Raw genomic sequence first — 13,667 nt, 5'->3', positions numbered from 1 at the left:
GGGCCAAATGGCCTACTTCTGTTTTTTGTGTTGGAGTGCGACTTATTCTCCCTCTCTTATCAATTGTGACCAAATCTAATGTAATGTTGTAGTATGGTTATTTCCAATAACCAAATGGATTTCTTTTGTTAAATGTACATAAAACATTTTTTTATTGGAAAGAAGCTGAGCAGTTGTCATACTTTAGCTAGAGGACAATAGTATTAAACCTTAGAAAATAGGCTTTAAGTTCTATAGTGTCAGTGTGCAATGTATTAAACCTGTCATGTTTTTAAAAATAAATAAGTAAATTGCCACTGAGCATTTCAGTATTTGTTTTTGAATTCTGCTCATAATGTTTGCTTTGTAGATTGAAAGTCAAGATTTACCAGATGATCACGCGGGCCCAATCCGAATTATTGATATTGTAGGAATTGATGCAAATATGTGTTGTGGAACACATGTATCAAATCTTAGCCACTTACAGGTGAGTAAAATTTTTGTTTACTTTTTAATAAATAATGGAGTTAGTTTATTGCATGTAAGACCTGTTAATGAGGTTCAGGGACTTTGAAGTGGTTTTGCGTCGGATAATGAGAAGCAATTTTCATCACCATTAAACAGTATGAAATGAATTCAAGTGTCCATGATTCCAAGCTTATTACTGTTGTACTAACTTACCAAAAAAAAGTTAATATAAGGGAGCAATTATTCAGTCTAGTCTTTGGCTTGGCTTCGCGGACGAAGATTTATGGAGGGGGTAAAAGTCCACGTCAGCTGCAGGCTCGTTTGTGGCTGACAAGTCCGATGCGGGACAGGCAGACGCGGTTGCAAGGGAAAATTGGTTGGTTGAGATTGGGCGTTGGGTTTTTCCTCCTTTGTCTTTTGTCAGTGAGGTGGGCTCTGCGGTCTTCTTCAAAGGAGGTTGCTGCCCGCCGAACTGTGAGGCGCCAAGATGCACGGTTTGAGGCGATATCAGCCCACTGGCTGTTCAGATGCAAATGGTTGAATAGTCAAATGACTTTTCCCCCCCTCAGATGTCATTACTAATTCATTGTTACATTTCTAAAATTGTGATTGAATGTTTGATGTGAAAATGATAAAATTTCAACAATCAGGCTAGGGGAAAAATCTAAAATGGATGCACCATATATGCCAGTGTATAGGCTGACTCTGTATAGGACGATCCCCAGAATTTCCACCTAAAATGTAGGTTTGCCTCCCTTATTGTTCAATATCGATTAGATGGAAAGATGCTGTCCCTCCTATGTGTACTCAATGGGTATCTGATATGATGGTATGGCCTATCTTTGAAGGAAAAAAAATAAATCAGATGTTCTTCTACTGTAACAGAAGAACTGAAGAATTTATAAATTTGCTTGGATCTTGCTTTGTGAGTTTGTATAAGGCAAGCCACCCCCACCCCAAATCTGGCACTTACCTCTGACCAGTGGATGTTGTTAGTGGGAAATCACAATATTTTAATAGCTCTGTAAAGATTTTAATTTTATTAGCATATTTTAAAATAAACCACCGTCGCCTCCTGTAACAGGCCATTTAAAGCCTGTACACAGCTGAAAATAGGCAGATGGAGCCCGTGGAGGAGCGCTGAGACTTCATTGATAACTAACAGGACATGCGCAAGATTGCATTGAAGCCAATGGGAAGATAGCAGCAGCGTTGAATCATCGCTGTCTAGGTTTGGATTTTGTACTCGACGTAGACAACTCCTGATTTTGAGGTGACAATTTTGAAGTTTCAAGGATCCTGCTATACGCTGGCATATACGGTATGTGCAGGTAGAAAAAGAAAATTCGACTTCCAGGGGTTGGTTTGGATAGCCAGGTTGAATAACAAGGAACCATCAATTTCACTTTTATTCAATGAGCAGAAGCCTTGCCTTTTTGTCTTTTCAGATAAATTATTTCCACATGTATTCATAAGTAAATATTATCCATTAACATTTTTTATCGTATCCAAATGAATTGGACAATTTATGAAAACTATTTTTAGCTGGACTGAGCTCTGTATTAGGCTCCCTCTTATCATTTGTAACAAAATCTAATGCAATGTCATAATGAAGTTACTGACTTCTCGATCATTGTTCCACCAGAGTTGATGACACCTCTCAACTGATGAAATTTCAATATCATAACAGTTGAGCAGAAAAATGTAGCAAACATTTAAACAATTACAACATGTGGCTAATTTTAAAAAGATTTAAAAAAAAAACTGTTATACTATACGACAAATTCTAATCCCTTCCCTTCTCAAACTATCTGGTAAGTACAAATAATTTCACTACCATTGAAAGAAACCACAAACTCAAAGCAAGATCCAAGCGAAGTTATAAATTCTTCAGTTCTTCTGTTACAGTAGAAGAACATCTGATTTTTTTTCTTCAAAGATAGCCATGCCATTGAGTATATGTAGGAGGGACAGCATCTTTCCATCTAATCGATATTGAACATCTAACAATAAGGGAGGCAAAAGAGACTTCATGGGATTGAGACATAGTTAACTGATGAAATCGAAAGATCACAGATTAGTTTTGTTACTAAAAAGCAAAATCTTCTCTCTTTGGCTTGGCTTCGCGGACGAAGATTTATGGAGGGGGTAAAAAGTCCACGTCAGCTGCAGGCTCGTTTGTGGCTGACCAGTCCGATGCGGGACAGGCAGACACGATTGCAGCGGTTGCAAGGGAAAATTGGTTGGTTGGGGTTGGGTGTTGGGTTTTTCCTCCTTTGCCTTTTGTCAGTGAGGTGGGCTCTGCGGTCTTCTTCAAAGGAGGCTGCTGCCCGCCAAACTGTGAGGCGCCAAGATGCACGGTTTGAGGCGTTATCAGCCCACTGGCAGTGGTCAATGTGGCAGGCACCAAGAGATTTCTTTAGGCAGTCCTTGTACCTTTTCTTTGGTGCACCTCTGTCACGGTGGCCAGTGGAGAGCTCGCCATATAATACGATCTTGGGAAGGCGATGGTCCTCCATTCTGGAGACGTGACCCATCCAGCGCAGCTGGATCTTCAGCAGCGTGGACTCGATGCTGTCGACCTCTGCCATCTCGAGTACCTCGACGTTAGGGGTGTGAGCGCTCCAATGGATGTTGAGGATGGAGCGGAGACAACGCTGGTGGAAGCGTTCTAGGAGCCGTAGGTGGTGCCGGTAGAGGACCCATGATTCGGAGCCGAACAGGAGTGTGGGTATGACAACGGCTCTGTATACGCTTATCTTTGTGAGGTTTTTCAGTTGGTTGTTTTTCCAGAAAAAGCAAAATACTGTACAGCAAAACCCCTGTTATCCAGAATTCAAGCAATTGGCAAAAAAAGCCGAAAATAAATACATACTTGCAATAAACAAGAATTTAAAAAAATTAAATGAAAGTTTAAAATTGTAAAATTAAATGTTCTCTGAAGTAACATATAAGCCTTTGGTAAAGATGGGAGAAAATATTTAGCCAGTGGAGTGCCTTAGTCGTGCTTTGCTCATATCATCTGTTAACTAAAGTTGTGTTTGAATAAAGTGGTGTCTCCATTATGAAGAGGTAGTTGATGCCACTCACCATTGGGGTGACTCTCTTAAAGTGTCTCCTTATCCCTGCTTCATAAGAGTCTTTATCTTGTGTTATTAAGTATATTAGTAAGGCTTTATCTGTAAACTTGGTGGGGGCAGGGGGAGTTAATTATCTACAATGTTATTGTTTGTCTTTCGGGCAGCTCCGTGTAGTGACGGTTAAATGATTTTAAAGAATGTGATTGAAAATAAAGTAAAATTCTTTAAGGTTTATATATTCATGAAAGTAAAGATGGTTCGGTGTAAGTACAGTATAGTACTTTTAAACTTCATGCTGGTGAAAGTGAGTCTCAAGCAACTGGAAAACTCAACTTATCTGGCATCTACCAATCCCCTGAAGGGCAGTATTCTACTGTACTGCAAAAGTTGGAAATTGACACAAAATACTGGAAATGATTAACAGAACAGGCAGTATCCATGGGGAGTGACAGAATTAATGTTGGTGTTGCTTCTAATTAATTGTGCATATTGGTTCATTCTTTAGGTCATTAAACTTTTGGGGACAGAAAAGGGTAAGAAGAAAAAAACGAACTTATTTTTCCTGGTTGGGAACAGAGTGCTAAAATATGCAGAGAAAAGCTTGACGGTGGAAAAGGCATTGACATCGCTTCTCAAGTAAGTGGAATGTTGTTTCCAGAAGATTGCAATGTAAAGATGCAAGAATTACTTTTCCACTGTACTGGTCTTTATATGGATGTATCAATTTATTAAAAAACACATCATTTGGAAGAAATACAATTGAAATGTAATAATTTTTAAGAATCATTCTGTTTAAAGACTTTCTCTGACTGGCTATTATAATTGAATTGAATATATATCTTCATCTTGGAGCTTATCAGAAAGGCATAGTGGCTTTGATTTTGTACCGGTGTAAAAATACCCTGAACTATGTTTCACCAGACAGGTTTTTTTGTGAGTAACCTCGATTGGTAACTCTTTGTTATTTGCATTCTGACAGCATGTAACCAGCTTCTGTGTCATGATATCAACACGTGTATATTTGCAACACAGGCAAAATTGTAAAGTAGCAGCATTCAGACTTTTTAAGTATCTTCTCGGCTACAGCTCCTGGCAAAGCTATCGTAACAGTTGGCGTTGGCCATGTGAAAGCCATGCGTCAGGAACTGTTGAGATGAGATCAGCAAAATACGAGCTTTGTAAACAAATGTTTAGCCCAGAACTCAAAAGCATCCTAAATTGTAATTACTCTCAGGGAATGTTGAAAGGAAGAAACAGGATTAACACTGCTCTGACTTGATACATTTCCTAGTGCTAAGCTGTTCACAATGTGCTATGTATATTGTGTGTGGCACTTTTGCAGATGAATGGCTGTTTATGGTTCAGCTTTGGATAATGAGATTTTTGCCAAATTTTGCAGAAATGGTCCAGCACAGCATGTGGAAGCGGTGGAGAGACTACAAAAATCAGCTAAGTTGCTACAAAAGGTATTGCAGAAATTTCAGTCTGATTGCATAGGTTTCCGATTGACGACTTTGCCATAATGTATTCCAAAAATTAAAATAACAAGTAAAAATGAGCTTCAGGAAGTTTTTTTTTGAGGAACAATTTTTATCTTAGAAAATTGTATTGAATACATTTTCTGAACTGCAGGAATAGTTTGCACCTAGAACTTTAACACTTCGAAATACACATCCAAAATATTTCAGTGGTTACACCATACAAAATAAATGGGACTAATGCCTGCTTCATTTCTATAGTTTCCTGTCCAGTCCTTGCACATTACTAAGAATTTAACTATGAAGTTAACTATGAGGGCAACTAGCTATGAGGGCAGCTAGCTATGCGGGCAACTAACTATGAGGGCAACTAACTATGAGGGCAACTAACTATGAGGGCAACTAACTATGAGGGCAACTAACTATGAGGGCAACTAACTATGAGGGCAACTAACTATGAGGGCAGCTAACTATGAGGGCAGCTAACTATGAGGGCAGCTAACTATGAGGGCAGCTAACTATGAGGGCAGCTAGCTATGAGGGCAGCTAGCTATGAGGGCAGCTAGCTATGAGGGCAGCTAGCTATGAGGGCAGCTAGCTATGAGGGCAGCTAGCTATGAGGGCAGCTAGCTATGAGGGCAGCTAGCTATGGGGGCAGCTAGCTATGGGGGCAGCTAGCTATGGGGGCAGCTAGCTATGGGGGCAGCTAGCTATGGGGGCAGCTAGCTATGGGGGCAGCTAGCTATGGGGGCAGCTAGCTATGGGGGCAGCTAGCTATGGGGGCAGCTAGCTATGGGGGCAGCTAGCTATGGGGGCAGCTAGCTATGGGGGCAGCTAGCTATGGGGGCAGCTAGCTATGGGGGCAGCTAGCTATGGGGGCAGCTAGCTATGGGGGCAGCTAGCTATGGGGGCAGCTAGCTATGGGGGCAGCTAGCTATGGGGGCAGCTAGCTATGGGGGCAGCTAGCTATGGGGGCAGCTAGCTATGGGGGCAGCTAGCTATGGGGGCAGCTAGCTATGGGGGCAGCTAGCTATGGGGGCAGCTAGCTATGGGGGCAGCTAGCTATGGGGGCAGCTAGCTATGGGGGCAGCTAGCTATGGGGGCAGCTAGCTATGGGGGCAGCTAGCTATGGGGGCAGCTAGCTATGGGGGCAGCTAGCTATGGGGGCAGCTAGCTATGGGGGCAGCTAGCTATGGGGGCAGCTAGCTATGGGGGCAGCTAGCTATGGGGGCAGCTAGCTATGGGGGCAGCTAGCTATGGGGGCAGCTAGCTATGGGGGCAGCTAGCTATGGGGGCAGCTAGCTATGGGGGCAGCTAGCTATGGGGGCAGCTAGCTATGGGGGCAGCTGTGTAGGAAGAAGTAGAAACATTGTCTTGTCACATTATTGTAAATTTTACCTCCAAGTTTTGAGTTTTTGCAATTGAAAAATGTGTCTAATCTACATCAAACTATTGAGTGGACATAACACTGGATTTTGCATCCTGGACACTTTTGAGTGTATTTTATGGATTTTTGGCTGCTGATCACGAAAATCACCATAAAACTTGCCTATCACATACTTTTTCTTAGCTATAACGTATTTTTGTGAAGCCCTGTCGTATCTTAAGTCTACTTGAAGCGTATAAAACCACGAAGTGCAACATGTCATTGAAAATATTTTCTGCATTCACACTTGGGCAGTCAGTGACGAACATGGTAAAAGATATCACCAGGACATTCCAACCATGGAAAAGCGGTATCAGGGCAACTGGAATCCATCAGTGTTGGCCGACTATTGTTGGACACTGACATGAGAAGAATGAGATGCTGAGTACAAACAAAAATCAGTGGCAAAATATTTTTCGGTCAGTTGAACTAACTCAATGTGTCAGCTTCATTATGTGATTAAACATACTGAACTCAATAAAATTTAATTTACTGACTATCCAACTTCCTACGTGCTGCAGCAAATTTGAAATTATCTTTGTGTTCAGCTTGAAGTTGCCCATCATAATCTCCAATTTTTTTTCGGGAAACAAACCTTTTGAAAAACTTTGTTGTCCAGTGTAATTATTTTCTGCTATTAACTCTGTTATCACATCCAATTTTCTTTTGCAAATAATTTAACTGGTGTCATTTAGAGGATATGAGACCTCTTAATACAAAAGCCAATTGGATTTTAATTCTTTTCATGGACATGGGCATTGCTGTCAAGGCCATCTTTTTGAACATTATCATTTGCACATGATAGGGTGGCAATGAACTATGTTCTTGTACCGTTAGAGTCCTCTGGTGACGAGGCTTCTCCCACAGTGTTGTGAGTGGGAAATTCCAGTGTTTGGAATTTAATCAGTTTGCATTCAAAGAACCAGTTCATTTTGAGGCTGAGACGACCAGCTCCTGAAATCCCAGTGTAAAGTGACTGTACTACAAACAAATCTTTTGAAAATAATTCCTATTTATAGTTACTGTGTATTCTGTGGCTGTCACCACAAGCTGCACTCTGACTTGCAACTATATTAATTTGAATATTATTCGAGAGAATTTATTCCCTTGGGTGAAATGTTCACAATGTTTTCTTTAAACTTGAAGAATAACCAGAATCTGCTGAGGGATTTGGCTCTGTTGACAGCAAAGACCTTTAAGAATGATGCAAACAAGGGCAAGCTATTTATTTTACATAGGTGAGTAAATGAGCATTCGACTGATTTTCCTAACACACAAAATTGCTTGAATTTTGGCCACAGCTCTTGTGTTATTTAATTGAAAACAATGAAAGGTTGATGAGTATTTTTGTGGTTGAATACCCTTCGTATGGTGTACCAAGTCCAAAGTATTGGTTACCCTGTATTTCCTGTGGATGTTACATAACCTGCTGAGTTTCTCCAGCACATTTGTGTGTTCCACTCAGCCCCAGCATCTGCAGACTTGCTTAACTTTCGTGAGCACAACATCCACCCTCCCCCCCCAAAAAAAAACATTGGGCGTCACGGTTAGCGTAGCACTTGTCGTACCGCTCTTTCACCATCGGCGACTTGGGCTTTAATCTGGTGTGATCTGTAAGGAGTTAGAGTGTTCTCCTTATGACTTCCTCCAGGCGCTTTGGTTTCCTCCCACCCTTCAAAACCTACGGGGGTTGCAGGTTAATTGGGTGTCTAAGGAGTTTGTATATACTCCTTGTGTCTGCATTGGATTTTCCCCAGTGCTCCAGATTCCTCCCACCCTCTAAAATGTATGGGGAACCCACCCTCTAAAATGTATGGGGAACCCACCCTCTAAAATGTATGGGGAACCCACCCTCTAAAATGTATGGGGAACCCACCCTCTAAAATGTATGGGGAACCCACCCTCTAAAATGTATGGGGAACCCACCCTCTAAAATGTATGGGGAACCCACCCTCTAAAATGTATGGGGAACCCACCCTCTAAAATGTATGGGGAACCCACCCTCTAAAATGTATGGGGAACCCACCCTCTAAAATGTATGGGGAACCCACCCTCTAAAATGTATGGGGAACCCACCCTCTAAAATGTATGGGGAACCCACCCTCTAAAATGTATGGGGAACCCACCCTCTAAAATGTATGGGGAACCCACCCTCTAAAATGTATGGGGTTGTCGGTTAATTTGGGTGTAATTGGGCAGCATGAGTTTAATTGGCTTCTACTGTGCTGTATATAAAATTCAAATATTCACTTAAAGTTGCAGAGGAGGCTTTCCGTTCCAGAGCCAATACAACAAAACCATGACCATTTTGCACAGCAAGTGGTCTTCTCTCAGTATGACTGGCAGGAAATTAAGATGTTGCACTTCTGCATTTGGAGTGGGGTTCTCAGAATTAGTGTAGAGTTGCTAGTGTTTTATTTTGAGAAAGATCTGCATTCTTATGGTGCCTTTCCCAGCATCAGGATAACTGAAACCCTTCCAGCCACTGCAGCCCCCTCCAAAGCTGCTGTAATGTCACCAGTAATACTTTTAGCTAGTACAGTATTGTTCACTGTGAGCATTCAAATTTCCAGAAGAGTAAAGCTTAGTAAATCGTACTTGGTCAACAATGCTGCAAGGAGAACTGTCCATTTTTATTACAGATCTGAATATTTTTTATTACACTGTTATCCATAATGAGTTGTACCTTTTGAAACTGTCATTTCTGTTTCTTTTAGAAAAGAAGGGGACAATGAATTTATGAATATTATAGCAAATGAAATTAGCACTGAGGTAAGACAGAGAACCTTGCTAAAGCAGTATAAAATGAAAATTATGAACTTTGTTTATTTTGCAGTTTAATGTTGTTTTACTGTATGCCTGGTAATCATTGATGTTTTTTTTTAAGACTGTATTGTTGGGAAAATTGCTGAAAAAAATTAACATAATTACTGCCCGTGTGGTTGTTCACACTGGGCACCTTTTTAGACTGCAAGTACTTGAGTGCAACAGTCCCGGTGGTTGGAGGTGCAGCCGACAACAAATTTTTCCAGTACAATTTACTCTGCAGGTTTCCTCCAAAAAGTTGTAGGGGTCCCGCAGGATAAATCGCGGTGCAGGAATTGACTCAAAATTCCTGCACATTCCTTTTTAGACTGTCAGTGTCGCAGCAAAATTCCTTGATTGTGCTGTTACGTGCCTACAGACTGAAAAGCCCTCATGTCTTGCTTTTCCCACCTTGTGCCTGTTCAAATCCTCTGCTATTTCTTGTATTTTTCCACCAATCGTTTTCTAACTTCTTTGGCTTGGCTTCGCGGACGAAGATTTATGGAGGGGGTCAAAGTCCACGTCAGCTGCAGGCTCGTTTGTGGCTGACAAGTCCGATGCGGGACAGGCAGACACGGTTGCAGCGGCTGCAGGGGAAAATTGGTTGGTTGGGGTTGGGTGTTGGGTTTTTCCTCTTTTGCCTTTTGTCAGTGAGGTGGGCTCTGCGGTCTTCTTCAAAGGAGGTTGCTGCCCGCCGAACTGTGAGGCGCCAAGATGCACGGTTTGAGGCGATATCAGCCCACTGGCGGTGGTCAATGGGGCAGGCACCAAGAGATTTCTTTAGGCAGTCCTTGTACCTTTTCTTTGGTGCACCTCTGTCACGGTGGCCAGTGGAGAGCTCGCCATATAACACGATCTTGGGAAGGCGATGGTCCTCCATTCTGGAGACGTGACCCACCCAGCGCAGCTGGATCTTCAGCAGCGTGGACTCAATGCTGTCGACCTCTGCCATCTCGAGTACTTCGACGTTAAGGATGAAAGCGCTCCAATGGATGTTGAGGATGGAGCGGAGACAACGCTGGTGGAAGCGTTCTAGGAGCCGTAGGTGATGCATCACCTAATGCATCAATGAACCAGCTATTGCCCCACAAGCTGCTGTTGAATGGTTCTCCTCGTCATGTGAGTCACTGGACTGCAAGTTGTTCTATGACATGGTAAACATCTCTTCCTTTGGAGGCAATTTTAAAGAATCAATAGTTTGAAAATCTCAATTGATTTTTTTTATTTCAATTCTCACCACAAACTCATCAGACTTGGTGTTAAATTGGAAAGTAGAAATGTTTCACACCAGTGCAATCCTTAGTTGAAATCAGAGTTCAGATCAAACTAATGATTTTTTTGAGCCAAATCCTCTGTTGCAAAACTGAAAATGGAACCCTGCCAAATCCAAAAGCTGAACATATTTTTGCCCAGTGTACAGAGAAATTGCCTTCAAGAAGTCCAGAAAATGTCAAGCACTTGAAAGATCACTTTTTTGTATTTTATCTTCAGGTTGTACTACTCTTCCTAACAGTCGGAGATGAAAAAGGAGCAGGATTATTCTTGTTAGTTGGTCAAGTGAATGCTGTCGAAGCATTAGGACCAAAGTAAGACCTTATTTTATTTGCATTGGACAACGTACGGAATGGCTGTTGTATTGATGACAGTTTGATCATTTATAAAATGATGCCTTAAATCACTTTGTGAAATGGAAAATATATAACAGCCAGTACAACAGCAATGGGCCTTTTGATTGTGAAGCCAGACTTTCTCAACATTGAAGTAATTTGACTTCTATGAACTTCTTTGAGAATTAGTCAGTCATGTGATAATATTCTTTCCTATGTAAATAACATATACTTCTCATTTGTCTCCAAATTCTTTATGGAATCCATTTAACAATGCCAAAATCATGGGTCTGTTGAATTTGGAGTTAAACCAGTGGTTTTCAACCTTTTTCTTTCCACTCACATACCACTTTAAGTATTCCCTATGCCAGAAGTTCCTTGTGGCATAAGCTGGTAGGTGGGTGGAAAGAAAAAGGTTGAAAACCACTGTTTTAATTGTACTCAATTGACTCATTATGTGCACGGTTTTGTAACTCCAAAGGAAATGAGTCAATGACAATTTTTCTCAAGCAAAATATTTCAGTAACAATTGGGTCGAGAGCAGTGATTCTCAACCTTCCCACTCACCTACCACCTTAAGCAATCCCTTACTAATCACAGAGCACCGATGGCATAGGGATTACTTAAAGTGGGATGTGAGTGGAAAGAAAAACGTTGAGAATCACTGAGTTAAACAAATGTAGGAATAGTAAGAAGGAAGGGAAGAATAGAAGACATCTAATTTTATTTCTTTAGCAGATAACAGAGATGCTCTCTCTAACTTTCACTCCTCCCCCCATTAAAATAAAAAAAAAATGATTTAAAGCAAGTGTTTCAACACCGCACAAAATTGGCAAGTAGTGATAGGAAATATGTACAAGATGGTCAGTTTTCCATTTGTAACCAAGCAGAGACTTGGTTCTACTTTTAAGGAATAAAAAATTGAAATTGATAGTTAATTCTTGTAAATACTTGTTTTTGGGGGCGGGGTGGGGGAGAGACTGGAATTTCTAATCCAATTGGGTTATGAATTAAGAATTAAATTTTTTTAAATGTAGGCATACATCACAGTTACAGGCCATTTCAGCCTACAAGTCCATACCGCCCAATTTACACCCAATTAACCTGCACTCCCAGTATATTTCAAACAGTGGGAGGAAACCGGAGACCCCGGGGAAAACTCATGCAAACATGGGGGGAACGTACAAACTCCTTACAGACAGTGCGAGATTCGTACCCAAGTTCTGATCGCTGGCCCTGTAAAGGCGAACCGCTACACCAACCATGTCAGTGGGGGGGGGATTCCAAAGGAGGGATTAAAATTGACACTAGGTGGGGAAAGATTGCTAATATGAAGCAAATTTATCATAGGCCATGCTTCAGATCAGGAGAACATTTTGTTAATTTAGGAAAAGAGCAGTGGCCTGGTTTCACCAAACTTGTCAGAAGAGAGTATTTGCTGGCTGATTAGTTTATGGATGTTTTGGTTCTCAAACGCAGAGTTGCTGAAATCCTCGATGGGAAAGGTGCTGGAAAACAGGGTCGCTATCAGGGGAGAGCAAGCAAGATGAGCAACCGGCGAAAAGTGGAGGCTCTTCTGCAGCGATATGTGCAGATGCTGGACACAAAAGAGGAATGAATTTGCATCGTCGGAACTGGTGTAAATTTACATGTGGGGTACTTTAGCTTTATTTGAAGAATTATTCTTTATTAAATTAATATTTGCATACATTTGCTGTTGTTCCATGCTTGTATATTTGCTGTTAGTCGTGAATTGGCTCGAAAGGAAAGTGATGTTACCTTCAGGAAGGGATCCTCTTCCTAATTGGCCCTAAGTCTATGTTGTATTTGGACTGTCATTGGGGCTAAACATGAAGTGAAGTTGCCTCTGCACCAGTGATGACCCGCAGTCACTCCGCTCTCAACCACGCAACAATTTTGATCCTGACTTCCAGTGCAATAAATAGTGTTTCTGCTACGAGGCCCATTGCTGCTGTACGGGCTGTTATATTTCACTTCTAAATAAGAGTGAATTGTGTTCATCACTGCATGTATTTCCAAAATAAATGTCATTTGAAGAGAAACTTGTGTAGTCAAGAGAGGGTAATACTGTGTTCAATCCACTTGGCTCACTCGTATCCTAAATGAAGAGAAATGCAGCATCTTTGCTCAGTTTGGTTTATTAGGCTATTTCAAAGACAGTTATTCCGTTATTGGGGAATTTAATGATTTCCAATGCCATTTGCATCTTTAATGAGAAACTTAATAATATTTATATTTCAAATATTTTGTTCCAGTTCATTTTCCAGTTATGAGGCTTTCTTTTGGAATGTGATTTGAGACCAACGTTCATTTCTTTGTAGCCGAGATCAGTGCTGCTCATTATATAGTACTTCTAAATACTTGTTTTTGTTTTAAAACTGGAATTTCATTTTAAAGGATAGATGAGCTGGGTGTTGATACTGACGTCATCTGTCAGTTTTTGACTTCATGAGGTGATGAGAAAGATTAACAGGAGGAAACTGGGGGAGCAGGAACTTCGAGACTAAACTTCGAGATTGTTGATATTCAGCGCGAGATTACAGTCTCGTACAGCTTTCCTCATTTTTGCTTCAATTTAGTATCTAGCACCAGTTAGATGATGCATTTTATGCTTGCATTCATTTTTATTTCTATGTGGGATATCTATGTCACATCACCAGCTTCATATGTCCATATGTGGTCATGAGCAATAGAAAATATCTTTGCATTATGCAATTGAAAATCAAGTTTATTTTCCAATTTTTTGACTCTTAAAGGGAAACTTTATTGAAGTTGTCTCACAAGTAACTTATTAATCACTCCT

General features: G+C 41.0%; 1 protein-coding gene across 2 annotated transcripts in view; it reads left to right on the top strand.

The window, feature by feature from the left end:
• The window catches only part of aarsd1 (alanyl-tRNA synthetase domain containing 1), a 57,305-nt gene extending 44,399 nt beyond the window's left edge, over positions 1 to 12,906 (top strand). For both annotated transcript variants that reach the window (XM_069907308.1, XM_069907307.1), the window contains 7 exons: positions 350 to 466; positions 4,033 to 4,163; positions 4,927 to 4,993; positions 7,578 to 7,669; positions 9,149 to 9,203; positions 10,728 to 10,822; positions 12,323 to 12,906. In XM_069907308.1, coding sequence (XP_069763409.1) covers positions 350 to 466; positions 4,033 to 4,163; positions 4,927 to 4,993; positions 7,578 to 7,669; positions 9,149 to 9,203; positions 10,728 to 10,822; positions 12,323 to 12,461 — 696 coding nt within the window. In that variant the 3' untranslated portion in view covers positions 12,462 to 12,906. The remainder of the gene's footprint in view (positions 1 to 349; positions 467 to 4,032; positions 4,164 to 4,926; positions 4,994 to 7,577; positions 7,670 to 9,148; positions 9,204 to 10,727; positions 10,823 to 12,322) is intronic.
• The last annotated feature ends 761 nt before the right edge of the window (positions 12,907 to 13,667 follow it).

Source organism: Narcine bancroftii, chromosome 12 (assembly GCF_036971445.1).
Source record: "Narcine bancroftii isolate sNarBan1 chromosome 12, sNarBan1.hap1, whole genome shotgun sequence".
Lineage (NCBI taxonomy): Eukaryota > Metazoa > Chordata > Chondrichthyes > Torpediniformes > Narcinidae > Narcine > Narcine bancroftii.
Note: the sequence above shows the minus strand (reverse complement) of the source record. Positions and strands in the feature narration are given on the sequence as shown.